The following is a 23,366-nucleotide window of genomic DNA, read 5'->3' on the forward strand; positions in this document are numbered from 1 at the left end:
GAATGTATCCAGGTGCGCATGAGAATTGAAAAAATTTTTCCCCCCTTTTGTCTGTAGTTTTTAAACCTACACCCATCAGGAGGTCTGATTCTCTCAGTAATAGGATGTTGAGCATGAGCATAGGGGCAGGGGGGTGCAAAAATCCCAGAAAGACTCTAAAGAAAGCATTGTCCAAGTAGGACTCCTCAACCGGAGTATTTTAAACCTTCACTTATTTCCTGGACCGTCACGTTTCCATATTTCCCAAGTTATGGTTTTTGACACAACAGTGCAGTTAGGGTTCTTAAGCTTTCCTTTCATGTCTTTCCATGTGACTATTTTTTACGACTGTACCCTGTTTGCACCATAGCTGTCATCCCTGGCTAGTTGAAGGGGGGGAGGGGTCATAGGGAGTCACGGGGAGACCGAGGTCGGGGCAGCGGCCTCGCTCACACAGCCGAGGACTGCTTGATGCTGTGGAAGCTGACCCGGGTGGGCGAGGTGGGGATGGACATGGCTCGGGCCACCCTGGCACGGATGGAGTGCTTGTCCTGCCAGCGGTGCCACCTCTTCCGAACAGCTGAGCGCACCTGCGGGGGAGAGGAGGGGTCACTCTGGAGCTGGATGAGTCATCAGCTGCTGTGCAACGAGAACAATGAGGCTCTCTGGCACGGTCCCAGTCAGGTGTAAATCTACCGAACAGAGCCAACGGCATCTTTAAGGAAGATTTGTGAGCTCTGCACTATGGTGAACAAGGAACGCAAGAAAAACTCAGTTTCTATTTGTTGGCAGTAGAATTCAAGACGGGTGACTTTTGGAGGATGTGCTTTATTTCCCTCAAAAGTGGGAAGGATGGAACCGACCTCCCAGAGGAATGAGTTTCTCCTCAACGAAAATAGGGTCAGGAACGACGCGAGAAGGTTTTACGCGATTTCTTGTCGGAAGTTTGCTCTCCTCCTTAAAAACGCCAAGCGCCAGTTTTTCATGGCTTCCGTCCACACAAACCCTGCTATGGGTTTCAGTGGATTCATTAGTGGTACAAGATTGCAGGAAATGTACCGGGAGAGGCTCTGTACTTAATCCATCGCTGAGAGGCAAGGAACAGGCTGGGGAGTTTAAGTCGGAGTTTAATTCACAGCACACATTTCCTACTTGGAGTACCAGGTAACCCGAGAGCGAGTGGGTGTAGAAATGCAGGAACGACTTGTTCCGAAAATGAAAGCCTTAACGGTGCTTTCGGTAAGAAGTCTGATCATCCCCTGTAATGATACAGTAAATCCGGCGTTTCCGAGAGATCTAAGGAATGGATCCCTGATTTACCGTAACTCATCAGGACGGCGGGAGAAAAAATCTACGGAAGTATGGACGGTGTCGACTTTGCAACTGCCGCGTTTAAAAAAGGGGCAAGTACAGATGCTCCTCGACTAATGAAGGGCTCACGTTCCGATAAACCCGTCATAAGTGGGGAAAAATCGTAAGTCGAAGAATACAGTAGCGCACCTACCCAGCATCATAGATTAGCCTGGCCTACCTTAACCGTGCTCAGAGCACTTACCATAGTCTACCAGAGCACCTTCCCCTTCGGTCTTGCGCCCTATGTTGCCTGGTGAGGCTAAGACTCCCGTGACCCTGCTCAGGACAAGCGGTTGTGGCCGTTGGTTGGTTGTTTACACTCATTGGCGTGATCGATACAGAGACTGCGAGCGTGGTTGAGCGGATGCTGCGGCTCGCCGTCATCGCCCAGCATCGGGATAGAGTATCGTACCACATATCGAAAGCCTGGGAACAGAACGAAATTCGAAGTACGGACTCTACCGAATGTGTATCGCTGTCGAGCCATCATAAGTAGAGGTGCATCTCCAAATATTTGGGATGGGCGATAGAAAATACGCATGATCCCTTGACGTGCAAAAATGATATGAAGCCTCCTGCTCATTTACTACGGTATGCTAGCTTTGCAATACATGTGATCATTATGGTAATGAAGCTAGTGCTGTTGGGCTGCACTGCGCCAGCTGTCACGGCGCCCGTTGCTAAGAAGCCGAACCCCGCAACGGGATGGAGAGTTCAAACAGAGGAGCAGCAGCTCGGTGGTGAGGTTATACTGGGTAAACACTGCGGTTTGACTGAAATTAACGTGTTCCTAACGTCTTTGCGACTGTGGTTGTAAACGTGCAGACAGAGCAGTTCCACTGTGCCGGACGCTCATATCAACACCGATAAAGTCCGCTTCGTCTTCTCCGCTATCCTTTTCCCTCCTGTTGGGTTTGGAGAGACAGTGGCCCGAGAGGCCAACCTAACTAAATTTTCACAGACACTGTGTAAATGTTGGCATTAATTCTTCCTCTTGGATATTGTTTCTGGGCAGTAAAAAAAATACACCCCCAGTTTGACACCGAGCATGAAAGCGAATAAGAGGTGAATACTGAGGTGTCAAAAGAAACGGCTGAAAACTGAATATCAGCTGCGGGGACAAACAGACTGAGATGTCTCCTTGCCTCCTAGGGCTCATCAGGGTTTTAGAACCTCCCACTTGTTGGGCAACATCTAGGTAGTAGTGAAATGACCTCCAGGAAAGGGTAGCTTAGTTGGCACGAATGTGTCAAAAACCAAAGGAACTGGCTTAACTCCGCTGTGTAGACATTGACCATCGTCCATATGTGGTTGACAGCAAAACGGCGGCTCCTTTGCTCGTACGGAGAAAGCATGAACTCTAGCTGGGGCCGAATGCACGTTGACATGGGAAAGAATTAAACGTAACTTGATTTACGTCAAATCAGTTCAGCAGAGCTCCATATGTGACAGAACATGGTGATAATTACAGCATTTCCTGTGCCACGGACACAGGGTGAGAAGAGGATGGAGTAAGACTTTGTGGGCTTACCTCGCTATTAAGGAAGCAGTAGAACACTGAGACAAAGAAGCCCTGCGGTGACAAGAGACAAGAGTGACGTCTCCCAAATAATCATTCATTCAAATAGAAATGAATCCCTTTAGCTCATTTTTCTCCAAAACGACTGATTATAATTACACTGGTAATCTTGACCAGGGCAATTCGGTGTAAATGTCCAATTCAAATGTACTACAGCAGGATGGGGATTCGAACCGGAATCGTTTTTGTAACCACCACCCCACCGACTGTAAAAATGAGGAACCGTTATGCACTGTATCCCCCTCTGACACATGACTCGATTACATCAACCACATTGCTACTGGTTCAACACCCATTAAAGGCACTTTTTTCTCACACACACAAAGCACGGCAAAGAAAATCAGTTACACCGAATCAGTTGTATTAAACCACTCACCCTTTATTATGTCTAATTATATATTAAGCATTCTTTTGAAATCTTTCCTGCGCTGCTTCTCGTTAAATGAAGGATTAATAACTGTCGAATTAATTCACATCCATCAGATTTCCATTTGAGCGTGCTGGTTTTAAAAGCAGTGCTCTTTAAAAGGCGCTAAAATCCACCCGTGTTTTACGGCCCTGGTTTGTAGTGACAGAAGTAGTTAACGTGACGCAGCGGGAGCCTTATTCGAAATATTGTACCTGGAAGGATTCCAAGAAGGAATTGAAATATATGAAGACAATCTGGGAGATCTCATCTTCTCCAGGGTTGACGAAGAAGAGCATGTAAGTGATGCCAAGGAGGGGCAGCAGAACCAACGTGGCCTTAACCGCTTTCCTGCAGAGAGACAAACCGCTCCGGTTCACCACAAAAATCACGAGCGACACGTTGAGAAAGGAGCCAAACGCGTGACGACGGACTGGAACCGCTCGGCCCCTTGCTCTGGTACAGCACATATGGAGAACATTGCGGCCGCTTGGTTGCAACATTTCAGTTTGGATCTGCTTAAAGCATCAGCTGAAAGCCCATATTTTTGTTTTTCAAGTCTGCTGGATCCACAAATATGTTAGATATGTACATGTAACCGAAAGATTTTGTTGGTCTCTCTCCAAAAAACACTTGTTCGACTGGTGCGGTCGCCTCCCATATGAGCCTTTGAGCATGCAGTCTTAGTGTATAGCCTGTTTATTTAAAAAAGGTGCATTTTAGAGTTATTTTTGTTCTGTTTAGAGCTGCTTCATCCCCAGTGTACGAAGCTATGGCACATTCGCTCATTCATATGGAAATGCAAGACGAGATTCTCCGAGATCCATCATGTGAGCAGCAGAACAGACCCAAATAACTGTTTTACACCTGGGTACACTTTGCAGATGCTCTCGACTCCCATGAGGCTGCAGTATATCTGCCAAAACTTTTAATCTAGAATCTGCAGTTTTATTTATTTTTATTCAAATGTCAGAAATAGTGGAGCATTTTTAAAAAAAAAAAAAAAAAATTCTGTATTTGGGAAATATTTCTAATCTGATTGTAATCCATATGGAAATGATGGTTCCTCAAGTGACTTCCATCGAACAGGGTGATGGGAGGGGGGGTTTAATGCTCACAGCCATGAATTTCAGATATGCATGCAGCCAAAATTCACCTTTAACCGGAGTTTTACGCTTCAATAAATGGCGAAAGCAGTTCAGAGGAGTCGAACCCCACCGCCTCCCCGTCTACCTGTACTGTATCGTCTCCGACGTGGTGGAAGCTCGGAGCTTCGTCATAAGGATCCTCACAATGTTGAAGAGGAAAATGAAGTTGATCTGGCGGGAGAGATCAGTTGGGTACGAGTTAGGGCTCAGTTCAAGTTCCTGCCACCCGCAACCCTTTAGGAGTAGAATCTGTGCCCAACAGCCATAAACACTAAATTAAAAACCACCTATTAAAGACTAGGGGACACTACATTTGGAAAACTTTCCATTCCACCCATGATTTACTTGAGTATCCAGAAAATTTAAACTCCCTAGTTTCTGCCTTGATTTCTTGGCCCCCTGTACCTACAATACCCTTTTTAATTTTTATTTATGTATTTTGCTGCGTTGCCTCTGGTGTGAATCGCACAGCAGCTCAGTTAAACAGTGTTGTGGAGAGGAGAAAGCAGTGATTTTTTTTTTTTTTTATCTCTTCTTCTCTCCTCAGCATTGTCAGTATGGCATGATCTTTAGCGCTGAAACAGGAAGTATGTATTTCTAAACATTTTTTTGCATTTCTCCATCACTCTCCACTATTTATTCATTTATCTGACACTTTTATTCAAAGCAACTGACAATTACTTATCAAGTTGTACAGCTGGGTAATTTTTACTGGAGCACTTTAGGGTAACTACATTGCTCAAAGGTACTACAGCTAGAGGTGAGACTTAAACCTGCAATCTTGGGGTTGAAAGGCAGTGTATCTAACCACTACACTCTCAGCTATCCCCTGCCATATGTGTATGAGGCTACTTTTAAACCTGTGTGCAGCTGGGAAGTGTGTTTCTCAGTAGGTTTGGCAGCTCAGAACAACCAGATAAAGGACAGTTGGGGGGCAAAGGTGGTGCATTCTCACCAGCAGGACCAGAATCATCGGGCCCTGGTAGATGTAGTCCGTGTAAACGCCGGCCCGCTTGCCGAACCAGCACCTGGCATTTCGGAGGAGAGCAGAGGAGAGGGCTGAACGTGGCACAGAAACGAACCAGAAGGGCCAGAGGACATCGCAGTCAGCAAATTGCATACACGCATTAGACACTGAGTGAACCTGTGCCGGTACAGCCTTTGAGACGCGTCCCTCTGCTTTGTGGTGCGAATACCACCCCACACCGAGCCCAGTTTAAGTGCTCTGGGAGCAGACAGGTTGCACCTGTGAGGGGCACCATCCCAAACCTGTCCACTTCATTGGTCTCAGTTTCATAAAGTACACCATCCCCTTCACCCTGTTGGGATACCAGCTGCAGTATTGGCAAAGCAGCCTTAAAGAGCTCATGCCTGGTTTTCCTGTCTTCCCCCAGCTCCTGGGGCATAATGGGGCTTGAGAGCAGTGTGCGGGGGAGAGACCCCGCTGTAGAGACGCCAACAGGTGGGCCAAAGGCTCTCCCGTAACATAAAAAGAAAAAGTTGTCGTCGCCACACCCCTTCCCCCAGGATGGTGACCCAACCCCTCGACGGGTATGTCTCAATTGTTTTCAGAGCAGTCGGTCTTCTACCTAAATTCGTTATCTCATCAGAATAACTACAACTGATTACTGAAGCAGTTTTTCATGCTCGAAAAGGAGTAATGATGATGCGAAGGAAATTGCCAAACAGGGGACTGAGAAATCACTTATCGAACAACTAAGGGGAAAATTAGATTCCGTATTATGTGCATAATTGAGATTTACAAACATACATCAATCACCACTGTGGTGGCTGAGGCAGCTGGGAATATCTCCAAATATTAAAGGGTACCTTAATTTAAAGAATTGTAAACAAAAAAAAAACTCACTTTTCGTTGTCGTAATACAGCTTTCCGATGGCCCAGGCAACGATAATTGGAAAAGGGATGCCTGCAAACAATAAAACAAAAGCAGTCTTTGCTAATTCCCTAACCCCAATTGAATTGAAGTAACTGCCTTTTTAATCGCATTGGCAAAAGCCAGAAATAACATGTCTTGAGGGGGTGTGACGGAAATGAGGAAGGCAGAATGGATGCAGGTAAGTAATTACTCTGGCAGCCTTTATCTGCCGGTACAACCGGTGCGTGTCGGACAAAGTCTCGCCGCCGAGCAACGTCTGGACCTGCGGCCTCGATGCTGGACGAAACCTTAATTTGACGTATTTTGAGAAGAGTGTTTGTGGCTGACTTGATTGATTCAGCTTCAGAACGTGTCTCGATCGAAGCGCGTGGATGTTTGTGTCAGAGTGGCTCAGGTTGACCTCCCACCGTCCTCGCGCCACCGGCGACCCTCGGGCAGCACTCACACCAGCCGATGCAGGTGAACATCCACTTGCGCAGCTTGTCCGTCGAGTAGGTGAGCACGATGGCCGTGTGAAGGTAGCAGCCCTCTCCGAACATCCAGAAAAAGTTGGTCACGTGGAAGTAGTTGTAGGCCGCCGTGACCAGTCGGCACCAGATCTTAGGATTTAAAAAGGGAAAAAAAGAATTGAAGGTACCGCTGTGCACCGCAAGAGCCAAACTAATAAGTTGCCGCTTTGGAAGGGCCATTTACATGAAAGGGGTAATGATAATGAGCGGTTTGCTATGGGACTGCTGTGCCAGACTGTTGCCTCCAATTAGAGCAGAAAGGAGGAAAATTGTCGCGCTATAAAACGCCTTTTACCACACTGCCCGTGTCTGCAGCTAAGCTGCTGCAAGGAGAAGCCTTTAGAGGACGCTCGTCGACTCGCCCCGGCGGCTGTAAATCAACATGCTGAACATGGGAGTTCCAGCATTAAACAGCATCTCGTTTGACTCATGGCTTCGGACGTAGAGTCTTCCAGGGACAAAGCGTGTGCTAAGAGGAATGCTGTGTCACATTGCGGGGCACCCAGGTAGTGTAGGGCAGGGGTATACCATGCTGTACCTTCATCTCCCTCCCTTGCCGTGACACTTTCATGCTTCACTTTCCAGCACGACCCTCTCCATTTGCCTGCCCATACAAATGAGGTTCTCTTGTAAAGCCTCTTAAAAATGAAACGACTCGAGACGAAGAGGGAAGAACGATCAAGGTCCATAAACATTAATTCTAAGAAAAATGTTAATTTAAGACTGAGTCATGTTCATGTAAAACCTTTATGGCAAAGCTCTAGAAATAGGTGTCAGAGCATCATGAAGTAACTCTTACAACTTAATCTTTTTCATCCGTGACGTTTGGCTGTCTTCAAACTTGGTAGTCTGTCAGAATATTCCATCTTTGTTAGACTTTTCACATTTAAACTCTTCCTAAAATGAAATTAATCGACTGATCGCCTTAAAAAAAAAAAAAAAGTACTCATGACTGTGCACCTCCTTGAAACACCAATAAACTGATCACCTCGTTCCGACCCTACGGACTCTGATCGTTCTTTCATCTTGGGCCATTTTTACGCTGCCTGCTGAATGCAAACGGTCCCTAACTTACAATGGGGCTACGTTCCAATAAACCAATCTTAAGTCCAAAATGCATTTAATAGACCGAATCTACCGAACATCATTGATTATCTGTCAAGATGGTGGAGATTGTCGATTGCAAAAATCCAAGTTCACGTGCGATGGCCATTACGGGTTGGTCTCCTTCATTCTGGGCAATTATCTTGAGTTTCTCCTCGAGTAATTTTCTTCCTCATCTTCTCATCAGTAGTAGGAGACACAAATGGGAATTTGTATACATGATGGATGCACAAAACAACGTAGATACGGAAGGATATCTGTACGGCGACCGAGTATTGTACCGCATGTCAGTCGGTCGGGAAAATCAAAATACGGTTTCTACTGGACGGGTATTGTTATCGCACCATTATAAAGTTGAAAAATCGTAAGCTGGACCATCGTAACTCGGGGACAGTCTGTACACGGACTTCGATCGTTTCTCCGTTTTTTTTATTCCAGTGTGTTAATATGCGGTTCAGTGTCATTAACTAGGTGGCACCAATTTTGAAACTCCTTCAAGAAGTGGACATGGATCGCTCCTCCTTCCGCGTCTTCAAGTGGTAATGAGGACTGATCAATATTTCTCTTGTGCTCTTAATGTCTCTAAAATAAGCAACTGCATTTAGAAAAAGAATTCAAAGGTAAAATTGACTGTGCAGGATATACCCCAAATTACACTGAAATTGTAACGATGGTCTCCAGACCACTGTGACCCTGTATTTGTTCTAGACAATGAACAGATGGGTTCTGTTTCACATTGCAGTTTCCCCCAGGAGAACGGACAATAAAGACAACACTGTAAATAACCTCAGGAAGGATGTATCTTCGGCGCACTGCTATGTGCTTGCACGAAATGAGCCGGAATAATCCAAAAATACAATGCGCTCCTTGAGGCCTGTGGATATGAAGAGTGAGTGTGTGTGTTTTAAATGCGCAACTAAGGCATGAGTTCTGCCACCATGAGACATGTTAAGTGTTGCTGAGTTGAGCTTAGTTTGAGTCATTGAAAGGCTTTTTTACGCAAAAAGGACAGGATAGATGTCCTTTGCAAGTGTTTCTAACAGATTATAATATGATTAACTGTTTTTCTCCTGATCTCCAAGGAGAGAAGCATTTTACACCGATTTACCCCTTTCCCCAGCAGGGAATTCTTACAGTATCATTTCAGTATAAGTGCTTTAATCTTGGGCTCTGCAGCAGGAGCAGGGATTTAAACCTTCAGATTGCTCACCTACAGCCCTACGCACGGTGCTGCCCTTCACCTGCCCTGAATACTGCAAGCAAAATGTAAATGCCATTCATGGATATTTCCTTAAATTATTTCTCTTTTCTGCATTCATCACAGCACGTCGCTTCAGGAAGGGTCTCCATAAAATTGAAGGATGTAAAATATGCACTGTACCTGGAACCCTTGTGGTATTCTTTGGTCCATATGCCATCAGCCATAACGATTTAAGAGTATATTTAATATCTGAGATGGGGCCTGTGCCCCAGTCCATATGTCTGAGATTGGAAACCGAATGTGATTTTTAAAGTAAAATCTACAAAGTGGTGCATCTCATTCATATGTTGTATTTGCTTCCCCTGTGATTCTCGTTCGGCGGGCGGAAACGTAGACGGACTCTCCATTGTTACTCGGGTTGATGTGCTGGAATAAAAACATTCAGAAGCAGCTGAATAAGTTGAACGGAAAATATGGCAATTTACGAAACGATCCGGAGATAAATTGCTCCTTCGGATTGTCCTGCAGCACGGTAAATTAAATTTTTAAGCACAATAAGATAAGGTTATTAGTGTAAGGTATTGCTGTGCTCTGTACACAATCCTGTAATTCCCCCTCCCCCCACCCACATCCTTCACAAAGTCATTTAATGCACTTTGGCTATTTCTTAACAGGGTAACTTTGGACAAAGCAAAGTACCCCAACTCACCCGTTTGCCGCACCGTTGATGAAATTTTAAAAATATGCACCGTTTCAGGTGACCTGAGCTGAAGTCCTTCCACCGTTCTGGATGAAGATGACTGCATATGAAACCCACCCCCCCCCCCAACTAATCTCATCGAGTCTTCAGATGAGTCTCGGCAAAAACAGAACCTGTTTTACCGCCGTCTTATAAATCGATTGAAAAAGTGCATGCAATGCACAGAAGTCTGCAAAATAGACTAAAAAAGCACAGCCACTTGGTTGCGCGGAATTTAAGTAGGAGTGATGGTGTGATGAACATACTGTCGGTGGCCACCTATTAAAGCTGTGCTTATACCACTTAGATTATGACGTACGTTTTTGAATCCTGGGCTACGACGGTACGTTTTCGACTGGGCCGAGCGCCTGCCCTGCTGCACGCACACTTACGGGGTAGCGTTGGTAAAGTTGCAGCTCTACCGCACCATTGCTAAGACAGAAGATGCACACGAGGTGGCCTTCAGGCTGAAGGATGTGTCATTATGCCGCTGACAGGTGAGCAGCGGATTTGTACCTGCAGAAGTCGGACCGCGACGCTTCCCGTGCGTGGGAAGGTTTTAACGACCCGAGGGCGCGATCGGGATGTTTCACCACCTGTGTAACGACGCGATTGTTTGCGTTCCGAGCGCCGCCAGCGGGTGGAGCCGTAGTTAAGGACACGGAGTTGGATTCTTGCTGCGCTACATCAGAGCGAAGGGGACTCACGACGTTGCTCTCGTGCACTCGGGGGTTCATGGTCAGCTGGACGATGAACCACGTGGCGTTGCGCAGGATGAAGGCGCTGATCAGGTTCCAGTGGATGATGTTCCTCAGACAGCGGATGCTCCTGTATCACAGAGAGAGAGAGAGACACTCATCACCAACCCCTTCTTCTGGGGAGAAACGGGGCGACGGGGTTTTCCACTCTAATACGAGACAGGCATTCGGTCCCCTTCCTTTTTATCGCCCCGTCTGGCGGACGGCCCTTCCCTTCACGGGGGGTGGGTGCTGAATTAAAACGGTTCCATCACCCGTGTAATTTTTTTTTCCCCTTTAAATCTCTACATTTCACTGTGCTGCATCCTCCTTTAGATTTTTCTTCCAAGGAACTTGTGCCGCTCTCTACGCCTGCACACACTTCACTTTCAGGTGTGTAGAAGGACTGGACTTGTGAGAGCTGTCAGCTCAGCCGGAGACGAGTCGCACGCGTCCCCGTCTCCTTGATCGAGCCGCTGCTGTTCTCGGCTTTGCTCGTAACACTGGAGCTACGCTGGAAACAAATACGTGAGTGTTCTGAAAAAAGAGGAGTCTTCGGAGGCGCAGAGACGAGCTTGATCTTGCATCTTTATTCTGCGAGAAATAATTTTTTAAATCCCTTTGCACCTGCCTGATTCAGCACAGCGAGCACCACGCGTACCTGCTGACGCTCAAGATACTACGAACCGTATTTGTATTCATACGTGTTATTATTTTGCTCATAAATTCATTTACCGAGGGCCGCACCGGGCGGGACGACAAAAGCGGAGCGAGTTCAAAATGTGATGAAAGATACTTTGCTTTTTCAGTTTTCCCTTTTAGTGTTTCATCATGGAAAGAGAAATGAGAGATTTCAAGAACACAAGTGTATGCAAGGTTTTTTTTTTTTTTTTCCTCATTATCGCTATGTAAAATTTACCATTATAATGAATAAATGATGAATAAGCCCATCTCTGAATTAACATGACACCCACAGTCACTGGACAGGAAAGGAGGGTATTTAACATTTGTAGGCAGCAGGGGGCGTAGCGGTTAGAGCCGTCACTTTCCTCTAGAAAGGCCCAGGAACTGGTGTTCGGGTAAAAAATTTTCGCTCTGCATGAATGGGTAAATCACTAAGTAGCTTAACGCTGCAAGTTGCTCAGCAGAAAAGTATCAGCTGAATCAAAAAATGTAAATTGTACCCAAAAGCGGTTCTCTTCCTCTCATATTCATTGGATGATTCGTTCTGATTAATGACCTCACTGAACTTCCAGCGCAAAGCAAGGGCAGCAGGTGGCGTACTGGTTAAAGCTCCCTCCTTGCAAACACAACTTGTTTGAACACCTGTCGCCACTACTACACCCCTGAGCAAGGTGTTTAGCCTGTACTGACGCAGTAAAAATTGCCCAGCTGTAAATTTCAGTAGTTTCGTATACAGACCTTACTTGACAAACCGCAGTGAGAACAGATATTGAATAATTAGTGATGAATAAATAACCCTTTGTACCAGTTTGAGGAATGTTGGGAATGGGTGGCACAGCGAGTAGTGATGCTGTCTCACCGTGCCTTGGTGGGGCGGGGGACATGGGTTTGATCCCTGCTCTCTGTGTGGAGTTTGCATATTCTCCCTGTGTCTGTGTGGGCTTCCTTGGGGTGCTCTGGTTTCCTCCCACAGTCCAAAGACATACTGTTCACCCAGAGTGTGTTCTACTAATTTATGGATGAGTGATCCATTGTAAGTAGTGTATCTAGCAGTGTAAGTCACTGGAGTGAAGAAGGTGTGTGAGCTCATAACACTACATAGAGTTCATTGGAAGTTGCTTTGGAGAAAAGCATCTGCTAAGTAAACAAAACATTATGCTGCAAGATCAGACCCCCTGTACAGCACATCGGTCCCAAGGTATTTTTGCCCTATGAGGCTATAGATGAACATGAAGGCAGCATGAGTGCCTGTCTTTTTGAACAAGCTACTGAGAGATAGAGGACCCCCCCTCCCGAAGCAGGGTTCATGACAAGAAGGTTGGTTGCTGACCCCTGAAAGATAGCGAGACGATGCCCTGTGAGCTTGTTCAACAGCAACCACATCTGCGAAAGCCAAAAAAAGCAACAACTGATGTCAATTTGAAAGTAATAAAACCATCAGTCAATGCGACCTGCTTCCTTACAGAAAAGTAAGAATTAACAAATTGAAGCAGTAAATGAATATGTATAAAAGCTTATCGATTTCTGTTCATCTGCAGTATTTTTGCTGTCTTATCCTATAGGACACTTTTGTAAATTGAGTTTGTTTTTTTTTGACAACATAGCAAAGGCAGTGCTGACAAACTGTATTTTTGGCTCGGAATCCCTGGTGGATTTGAACGCTTTCAAGTGAGAAAAGAAGTTTATCCAAACATTGCTGCATTAGAATAAACTTTTTTCTTTTTTTTTAAACCTCTGAAATGACATTCCTTGAATTATTTTGCGTAAAATCAATGCACTATGCAGACCCAACCTAGCTTGTAGGCTTTGCCCTAGGATGTAGCCTTAACCGTTTTATGGATACCATGGGGAAGTTACCACATACATACGCACACAAGGTCACGGTATTTAGTTTTTTTGTTTTTTTTTGGATGGAGGAACCTCACCGATCCATCAGCTTGCCTGTGTAACCAGTGTACCTCTCATTGGGTCATAAATTACCCCCCTGCCCCGTGATCAGTGAATAGTACCCCGCGAACTGACCAAATCCGTGTGCTGTGGTCATCTCTCTACGCAAGGGCAGCGCTGATTTATCGATGACTCCGAAAGGCAGCAAGACTGAAATGATCATACCAGTGCCTTCATTTATTCCCATTAATTATTGAACATGTTCTTGACACGGAGGTTATGCTCTGATGCCAGTTCGCATCAGACGAGACAGACACCCCTGCAAACCAGTCATTCCTTGCTTTTTCTGCTGCGCGGCTGAAGACGTGGGTTTAGGCGCCAACAGGTCTACACCGGACCGGTCCGACGGGCCCTAACCGCCGTCGAACAAGGGGCGGTGGCTGCTGAATCGCGGCTCCTGTCATAACATCCCTTGCCGCGGAGCGCGATGGGAACCCGACAAGTCCCATAAATATTCACGAGAAGGGTTCCTTCCCCAGCGACGGGTTCCGATTGTGCTGCACGGAACTTCTTTGCAAGCGACGTCTGCTGCTGCACTGATTGACGCGACTCAGTTCTATATAAAGACCTTCGCTACAGGCCTAGGATGAGCCCGACCCTGAATGTGACGTTTCGAAGTGGCAGCGGACCAGCCGCACTTCGCCACTCCAGCGCTTGCGGTGTCCGTCATGGTGTCGTACGTACAAATAGGTGGCAACGCGGAGGCCTTACGCCTATACCTCTACTGTTGCACTTTTAAAATCAGCCTATGTCATTTATTTATAATCATATTCATTCCAGTGTCTTCTGTCACTGCTTTGTTGTACATGTGCTGCTGTAGCCTTGTGCAGTTTCCTTCAGGTCAAATACCTGGGAGGGTTTTTTTGTTTTCCTTTCCTCCATGTCCAGTTGCCTTACTTTCAGCTTTGATAATTAGCACAGTTATTTCATTTATGGCACGAACCTTTGATTTATATCATGCCTCTGATCCTTTGCTCAGCACTCTGTCACAGCGTGCGAAGGCTCTTGCCTCTGGCCCCAAGGGTTGCAGGTTCGAATCCCGCCTCTGGCTGTCGTGCCCTTGAGCAAGATACCTACCGTAAATAACTTGAGTAAAATTACCCAGTGGTGTAAATGGGTAAATAACGGTAAAGTAGCTTAACATTGTAAGTTGCTTTGGGGAAAAGTATCAGCTAAATGAATAAAAGTAAGAAAATGTGACTGTATAAGTATGTAAAAGATTGAAATGTTTTTATCTCTTAGCTAATTCGTAATATCCAGTTATCTAATCTTATTTTAAAGAGGCTCAAATTGTTACTGATATTAATGTTTTGTGTTGATTACTTATATTGCAATATTATGACGTAGAACTGTGCTACTTGGTGTAGAACGAATGGGTTCTGAACGGAAATAACTTTGAGGCGTAACAGACGGCGTCGCGGTCGAAGGGCATCGAGCCGCGTACGGGATCCGTCTCCCCGAAAAACGGCCCCCCCCGCCCAGGTGCTTTCTTCTCTGTGACCAAATTAGCAGCACGACAGCCCGGCGGACACTTTTTTGCATGGGGACGATAACCCCCCCAGTGGGGCGCAGCTGCGCTTCGTGCGAACCAGCGGGCTGAGGTGACCGCTCAGGATGGGTGACCGCTACAAGCAGCTCGTACGCCGCAGCTCCATTCCGTACCTTGGGGACGGTAGGTCCGCAGCACCCCAGCGACCCATAGCTGTGGTTAGGCCTAAAAGCACATCTTGGGGGGAGAGTCCTTGAAATCAGGGTCTCCTAGTGAAGACCACAGGAAGGACATCACCAGTGAGCCATGCAGGTGTGTTGCTTATCTCACACACACACACACACACACACACACACACACACACACACGGCCTGTTAAGTGCTCTCCCTGGGCCTTCGCTGCCTGCCTACGTTGCTGAAACATATTATAATCCCTTTCTCCTTTTAACGCGGATGCCATCTGTTCGCGCACCCCCCTTGCCACTTACCGGTGTGTGGCACCGCATCTTGCTCTCACTGTAAATGCCAGGTGGCACCGAGATGCGCCTCTTCATCTGAGGAAAACGCTCGCTGGTTAGCAGATGCCGGTGGTACCCTGCCGAGAGCGAGCCGGCGGGGCCGCGTCATCCTGTTGCCGTCTGAATCTTTGGCGGGGAGGAGGAGGAGCGCGATGCCGCTCGCGGGGGGTGGTCTCGTTCCCCGAGTTCCGCCTCCTGTGACACCAGTATTGTACAGCACGGCGCCCAGGCCCTCTTGGATAGACCCATTTACCGACCGTGAGGGTGGGGGGGAGTCGGCGTGGTCACCGGGCCTGCCAACGCTCACTCGGCCCTTCGGCGGAGCGCGGGAGGGCCTGGCCGGCTGCCGTCGCTCCACGCTGAGACCATGTGCTCCTAAGTCTGCTGCCTCCGTACCCCGCTACAGCGTCGGAGGGGATCGCGACACAAATACTGAGATTTTCGTTCCCCTCGGAAACTTCCGGACCTTTCATCAGTCGGCAGACTAATTCAAACGAATATAAAATTTCAGCGGGGAATGACATATATTCTAAAGTAGTTCCTGAAAGCCCGCGCGCTGACCTGCCGTGTGACGCATGGGGAAAGCGCGTTCGGTGGTGACGCGAGGTGCGAGGCACCGGGGAAAAGGATGCCGCGAGATCTCCGTGGCTTTGTGAACGCGAGGGAGGGTGAGCTGGAAAGGCGATGTGGCCACAGCTGCCTGTCACATGCGCGCCCGCGTTGCCGCAGGAAGCGGAGGACGCGGCGGTCTGTCGGGCGCTCGGTTCCAGGTACCCGGCGGCGCTCTTCAGCCGAGCGCGCTGGCAAAAAGCGGAGCTGAGCTAGTTTCCCGCGAAGCTGCTGGAATTTGGGTGAGATCCAGAGAAACGTCACACTTGAAGGCACACGCATCTACTTTTACTCGTTCGGTAGATGCTCTTCTCCAAATCGATACGCAAGCCGGAGGAAAGGAAGTGCATTCATCAACAGCAAAATGCTTTGGGGAAAAAACGCAGCTGTTGAAGTACACCTAGCACGTTTGACACCGCTTTCCTGACGGCACATGCTGCCATGTGCAATATGATGGACGAGCATCGCATCACCAGCCGGAATCCCGATGCTGCTGATGTGCGATGGATAATAACTTCGTGTGGGAATTAACTGTATGTGCATTTCCAAGTAGCCAAATACATAACCAGATAGGTGTCTTGTAATCGATGTAATGCTCTGTTTTCTTCTATGCACCTATAGCTGCCAGGTGTCTTGTGTCCCAGACCTCAAAAACGAAGCACAAAGCCACCGTCACGTGAGCTGAAAGCCCATAACTACCGTTCTTCATCACGTCGGGGAATTAAACGAACCGGATTTGAACATGCGGCTCTGTGTCGCGCGAGTGCGTTAACCGCCCCGCGTTTCAGCGCTATCCCTTCATCCATGTCTTTAGCACCGATGGCAAGTATTGATGCTCAGCAGTCAGAGACGAGGGCACGGGCGACACATCTGTTTGGCAGCTGGAGAGGCCTGCTCTAGTAACGGCAACTTGGTCAAAACTGATATGCAAATTAAGTCGCTTTCAATTAAATCTTTGCTCAACTTCTAAATAACGAGAACAATGAACAAGTGACAGTTGGTCAATTCACAAACTAGGATGCAATTCCCGGTAAACGAATGGCTTCCGGTCCATGGGCCACCCTACCTCACGTCTTCCGATTCGGCGCCTAACCTGGAGGCGCGACGACCCGGCGCTCGGCACGGGATCGCTGACGAGCGGCTCGATTTATGGCTGGACGGTTTCTTGGCAGCATGGTGTGGATTTTGAAAACTTATTTCGAATAAACACCGCATCGGGAGAGCCGTGAGAAATACTATTTGATTCACTCCGTTGGTCGGTGGTTCTGTGTACCAGTGGACTCCTTGAGCTCATAATGGAGATCTTTGCCCTTCCAGTCAAAGTATTTTTTATTTTTTTTCTTAAAGAAGCATCTACGAGACACGTGCGATCTTTCAGATCAGTAAACGTCCAGGCCGCTCAAGACGTCCTGCGTTGTGCTCAAGGCTGAGATGAACGGAAATTTGGATTTTGCCCAGTCGAGTCAACGCGAACCAATGAGGGTGGAGGGAGACGATGACCTTTGCAAGAAAAATTTTGTCTAGTTCTAAGTTTCTGGCAACATTAGCATTTTCAGTATCGCAATGGTTCCCACCACTACCACCTACCAAATGTGCTGCGCTCTTACTTGTGGGTATCGACCGTTTAGGAACGGGTTGTTTCTGATTCGTTCTTCAGCTCCAGAGGGGAAAAAAGCCTCATGAATTAGCAAATCCTACAGAAACATCTCAGTGATGCGTTTTAACTCTTGATAGAAGTCGACTTAACGTAAATAGTTACTCATCTGTCTTTCGGAGACTCGCAACCCAGCAAATGCACCATTTATTCCTGCAGCTGTTGAGTCTTGAAAGAATATTCTGCCTGCACAGACAGGCAATATCGCAAGATAAATGCTCAGCGCTATGACATTTAGTGCGATGAAAACCAACATCGTGTGAATATTTCCAGCAGTAGTACTGGGTGGAGTATAATCACACCTGCCTTTTTGCTGCTCTGTGGCCAAGTTGTGCTACCAGATACATTTACATTCATTCATTTAGCAGACGCTTTGCTCCAAAGCATGGAAAAACTCGGAGAAAAAAGTATATTTCGCCTGCAGACAGAGAGATGGGCGCAGACACATGACTGTCAAACTACCGTCAAACTCTCTGATGGCAGCACTTAAACCAGTATTGCATGTGTAGCTGGATATTCAATTGGTTAAGAGAGCAAAATGCTTTAAAACAGGTAACAATCATTTCTGTATGATGTTAATCATGTAATGTTGTTGAGAAATACAGAGGTATCTGTGCAAAATAACGTAAGTTGAGAAGCGGGTAGAAGGTCCGGAAAGAAGTGAGTGTGAAAGATGTTTTGGGGCCCTTCGGGGGGATTCAGCAGTTCTGAGTGACAGGGAGATTGTTCCACCACATGTACAAAGTCCAAAGGGGAAATACTATGGTGTTTTTGTTTTTTTTTACTGATCGGCAGTGAATATAGTGGTGGAAGACATGGACTTGTGACCTGGGGGCTGACATATCAGATCTCAGAAAAGGCTTTGCTGTCGGTCCTTTGAGTTTCTCCAGTAAAATATGAAATTGTAAGTCATGTTGGACATAAGCAAGGGCTAAGCGATAGAATAACAATAATAATCTCCGGATTGGAAGGTCACTTCTTTCCCGTGCTACGCTCAGAAGTGCGACCAGCGCTCGGTCCCAGATAAACACGCTCATCTTCCTTATAGCAGGCTGCCGGGAGAGCGGCAAAACAGGACAATTCCAGTAAAACACCCTTCCTCATTTTTTCCTCCGCTAATCCTTTGCAATCTGCTTCTCCCCGCCATACATTAAAATGCCGTGGGTCAGACTCCAGAAGCAGGCGATGCACGCGGGTCATCGAGTGACCGCGAACGTGCTGCGGTGCGCTTTCTAACCGCGCTGACGTCCCGTCGCCGCCTCTCCGTTCTGCGCGCGACCATACGGAGCCGCATACGGAGACTACCTCTGCTTCGCGCCCCAGACGAACGTCTCCTCCGCTGAGCAAATAATTATTGAACGAATAATAAACTGGGAATGATGTGCAGAGATCAACATGATGTTCTCAGACAGCTCTTGGTGATGAGCAAACTTCTTAGAGCCTACGAAGCATATTTCTAGAGCGATGGGCTGCAGTCAGTTTCCCCAAGTGGCTCTGGGCCTTTTATTTCTAAGGCTTTTTTAAAAATTTATCAATCAGGTATTTCCACAGTTGGACTATGTATAGCGAGATATTTTAAAGTGAGAACATTATAAAGCAGTCCTTGGCTTGACTGATACTCTAAGCATCCTCATGTGCACAGTGCTAGTTATGATGGGCGCTGTAGGTAGAGCGTAAATACGGAAAACAAACCATCAATGAACAAAGGTGTCAAAGTTGGGGGGAAAAAACGCTGAAAGATGTGAAGTCCATAGCGGATGGATGCGTTACACTTGATATTTATTACGAAGGGAAAACGCAATCAACAGTTCTCCAAAAAGTCTTTAAAAGTGTGGGTTTGGTTCTGGTTGACATCATGCGCCGAAGGAGCCTTCCCACTCGCTCACACATACTCACACAGAGTTCAAGGTGACCCTACCTCAAGCGCATGAAGAGAATGAAAGCCATCAGCAATGCGCCCAGGGATATGCAGTGGCCCAGGTAGTTGATGATCACCGCTATGTGGTAGTGCAGCTTGCTCTTTTTCTGGAACACACACAAAGCTTGTTAGAAAGCAGACGGTAGGGATGGACAGGAAGTGAGATTTGAAGCCAGTTGCTAACTGTCCGACAGTTACGCGAGGGACATAAGCCGTAATGTACTCTGTGCGGAGTTTGCATGTTCTCCGCGTGGGTTTCCTCCGGGCGCTCTGGTTTCCTCCCACCCTCCAAAGACATGCTGTTCAGGTTCTCCCAAAGTGTGTAAGTGACAGTGTGTGTTCCACTGATGTATGGATGAGTGACCCATTGTAAGTAGTGTATCTAGCAGTGTAAGTCTTTGGGTGCTCTGGTTTCCTCCCACACTCCAAAGGCATGCTGTTCAGGTTCACCCATAGTGTGTGAGTGACAGAGTGTGTTCCACTGTTGAATGGATGAGTGACCCATTGTAAGTAGTGTATCTAGCAGCGTAAGTCACCTTGGTGAATAAGGCGTGCGGGCTCATAACACTACATAGAGTTCGTTGGAAGTCGCTTTGGAGAAAAGCGTCTGATAAACGAATGTAAATGTAAGCCTGTCCTCTGTGTCGCACACATTCAACCTGCACTGCATTTCCGGTGTGTTTCACGGTTATGAAGATGAGATACTTGAGAATGAATGGAAAGCAGATGAGTTGATTGGGATCAGCGCACTGGGGCATTTACACAACAAACTTAGGTAATGTACTCTATGTCTTTAACAGTTTGCTGCTCGCCATCCTAGTTTAGCAGTAATTGATAAAACCCAGAGCTTAAATGAAGGAAGACGCTGCCCTTGAGCTGCTCTGAAACAAAAAGCAGAGGAAATGATAAAAGAAAGGAGAGAATGTAGGAGAATATTTATTATTGCCGTTTTTTTGTTTTTCTCCATTATTACCTCCCTAGTATAAAATTCAAGTTCACGAACATCAAAGGAAATCCAAGGAGAGAATATAAAGCCAAAGACACAACACTGGTCACCTACAGGGACACAAACGGGTGCAGAAGTAAACATGCACCCTGTCCCCAAACTGTTGACACCTCACAACTCAAATTATAGCCATAAGTTCAAAATCAATTGCTGCCAGTACAATATACTGTACATGTCTATTTCAACACACCAAAGAAAGGGCTCAATATCTTCTGGCAACACTATCAACAGGTAGAAACCTGCCCTGACATTTATTCAATGTGCTGAAGCTTTTCTCCAAAGCAACTTACAATGTTAAAGTATTTATAGCTATTTACCTATTTATACAGCTGGGTAATTTTTTTTCTTTTTTTTTTTTTTTTTTTTTTACTAGAACAATTTTAGGCTTAGGACTTTGCTCATGGCTGCTACAGCACCTTTGGGTCCGAAGGCAGTAGGTGTCTTACCACTACGCTACCAGCTGCTTCTCTTACTTGTACAAAACCCATTACTTACAGCAACATCTGGTTCAGGATTTGTTACGAGGAAACGAGAACCAGGTGCGGCCAATCCGGAAGCATGACGACTTTGAAAACGCCCCCTAGCGGGAGTTTTGCGTTTCTGTTGGCCTTGTTTGGGCACAGCTGTTGGTCCTTACTGCAGCACCCCTTGATTGAGTACGTAAAGACTACGGGAAGGAAAAATGACACGCGTGACCAGCCGCCGCCGCTCCCTGAACCCGACACGCCCCGGGATGCTGCAACACCAGCTATTGCGAAACTGCGAAATGGTTAAGACTCTATCTTGTCTTCGAGCGTTTCCATTGGTATCAGCGGCCGTGCCAAGCCCGTATTCCCCCCCCCCACCCCCCACCAGCCCATCCGCTGGCACAAGAGGACTCGGCTCAAAATACGTCCCAAAAAACAACCATCTCGCAGACTGATCTGTTGCCCGGCAGCTCATTTCGATTGGATTGCCTCACCCCGCCCCAAGTGTAATCTGTCATTTTTTTGGATTACAAGGCTGTAGCAGATTAAAAAGGGGAAAAACACAGGGAGGGGTGGAAACAACAATCATCAAAGCAACTCCATCTCTGCCAGCTCTGGGTACGCATTATTACCCTCCGGATCACATTACATGGGCCTTTGGTCGGCAGAGCTGCTACTAATGTGCCATCGGCTCAACGCCTTATTAATATTATACCTGCAGCTGCAGGGGCAGATGTCCAGAGTGCTTGTTTCTCTGATGCTTAATTAAGCAGATGGAATGGACCCGGAGGACCCTGCTCATCATCAGATAGGTTTTGTTTTTCTGTCTGTAAAATGTGTGGTGCGGTGTGTGCTGTCAAAGCTAATACTGCACATGATCTGCTCAAACCTGCGCAGGTCCTGCGCACGCAGCCATGTCCCCGTCGAAGGAGGTGTAGGGGTCAGGTGTCGGGCGGTATGGCAGCGGAGCGAGTAGCGCTGCTGTCTCACAGCACCTGGGTGGTGCGAGAAGGACGTGGGTTCGATCCCCACTCAGTCTGTGTGGAGTTTGCTTGTTCTCTGCGTGGGTTTCCTTTGAGTGCTCTGGTTTCCTCCCATGCGCCAAAGGCATGTTGTTCAAGTTCACCGATAGTGTCTGAGTGACAGTGTGTGTTCCACTGATGTATGGATGAGTGACCCAGCGTAAGTAGTGTATCTAGCAGTGTAAGTTACCTTGGTGAATAAGGTGTGGGGGCTCATAACACTACATAGAGTTCGTTGGAAGGCGCTTTGGAGAAAAGCATCTGCTGAATAAATAAATGTAAATGTGTCCAAAGCCCCTGTTCCAGATGTGCTCTGCCCAAGCCTGTTTTCTGAAAGCTTTGTACAGTATACTAGGAGGCACTTCAATAGTAAATAAAATTGTCTCCAAATAGAATTAACAAGAGTCCTGCAAGACTTGATCCTGCCTGCAGTAAAATGCTTTTAAAAGCAGTTTTGCAGCACAAAGTGATCACATACATTAAAAAAAATTATATTTATAACTCTATGCTTTTGTACTTGGGAGAAAAAGCCTAACTGAATTCCTCTGAAAGATGGACGGTACAGGATATGTGTTCCGAGGGGGAATGGAACTCATTCTTTTGCTAAATTCTGACCTAATGAAATAACTTTCATCTGAATTCAACAAAAAGTTGTCGTACGGTATATGGCCACAGCTTTGAACTTCATTTAAAAACCTTTTTTAAAGCACAGATCAGTCCATTATGTATAAAACGGTTTTCTCTGCATATGAATTTCAGGCGCATTCTTACAGGATTTAGTTGGACTATGTGCAGTACAGAGGGGTTGTAAAAATATGGCCTATTGCCTCAAAAGATCAAATATCTGTGTGCAGTTCTCAAGTTGGGTAAAGGGATTTGCCTTAAAATAATAAATCCGGACTCAACACATTGAGTTTTACCGTATTCGCTTATTCATAGCAACCAGATGGGTTAAATTTTTCATTGCCTTGTCCATCTGTTTTCTGTACAAACGCCGGAATAATTTTTTTGTATGTAAACCCCATGATATTTACACTGCGTGGTCCAAGTTTTTAGCGAGCCGAATCCGGAATGCTTTGGCCGTACGCAGTCACACGCCAGGACAGGAATGTGTTGTACAGGCCATATTTCTATGAATTTGTTACGATACGTTAGGGCTAAGACACCTTTGGGGCATGTGCCAGGCTGTGGCTGGGCGTAGACTGTCAACGAAGACGGCTTCTTCTCCGCTCAAGGCAGTGGACACTCAACAGTAAGGGAAATATGCCTCAGCAAATTTTAGGTTGCATTTTCGTTTCTTCACTGATTTTTTGCAAGGATCAGGGCGCGCAGACCCTAGAAGAAGACGACCGTCGTCTTGATGAATACCAAACCAAACGAAGGGGCAAAGATGTGGACAA

At 46.7% G+C, this 23,366-nt stretch overlaps 1 protein-coding gene across 2 annotated transcripts in view; it reads right to left on the minus strand.

Moving 5' to 3' along the window:
* Window positions 1-355: 355 nt before the first annotated feature.
* Window positions 356-23,366, minus strand: part of crhr1 (corticotropin releasing hormone receptor 1) — a 76,736-nt gene continuing 53,725 nt past the window's right edge. For both annotated transcript variants that reach the window (XM_018764647.2, XM_018764648.2), the window contains 9 exons: window positions 19,472-19,578; window positions 10,624-10,744; window positions 6,809-6,962; window positions 6,333-6,393; window positions 5,421-5,493; window positions 4,551-4,636; window positions 3,533-3,668; window positions 2,864-2,905; window positions 356-569 (listed from right to left, as the gene is read on the minus strand). In XM_018764647.2, the coding sequence (XP_018620163.1) occupies window positions 429-569; window positions 2,864-2,905; window positions 3,533-3,668; window positions 4,551-4,636; window positions 5,421-5,493; window positions 6,333-6,393; window positions 6,809-6,962; window positions 10,624-10,744; window positions 19,472-19,578 (921 nt within the window). In that variant the 3' untranslated portion in view covers window positions 356-428. The remainder of the gene's footprint in view (window positions 570-2,863; window positions 2,906-3,532; window positions 3,669-4,550; window positions 4,637-5,420; window positions 5,494-6,332; window positions 6,394-6,808; window positions 6,963-10,623; window positions 10,745-19,471; window positions 19,579-23,366) is intronic.

Source organism: Scleropages formosus, chromosome 8 (assembly GCF_900964775.1).
Source record: "Scleropages formosus chromosome 8, fSclFor1.1, whole genome shotgun sequence".
NCBI lineage: Eukaryota > Metazoa > Chordata > Actinopteri > Osteoglossiformes > Osteoglossidae > Scleropages > Scleropages formosus.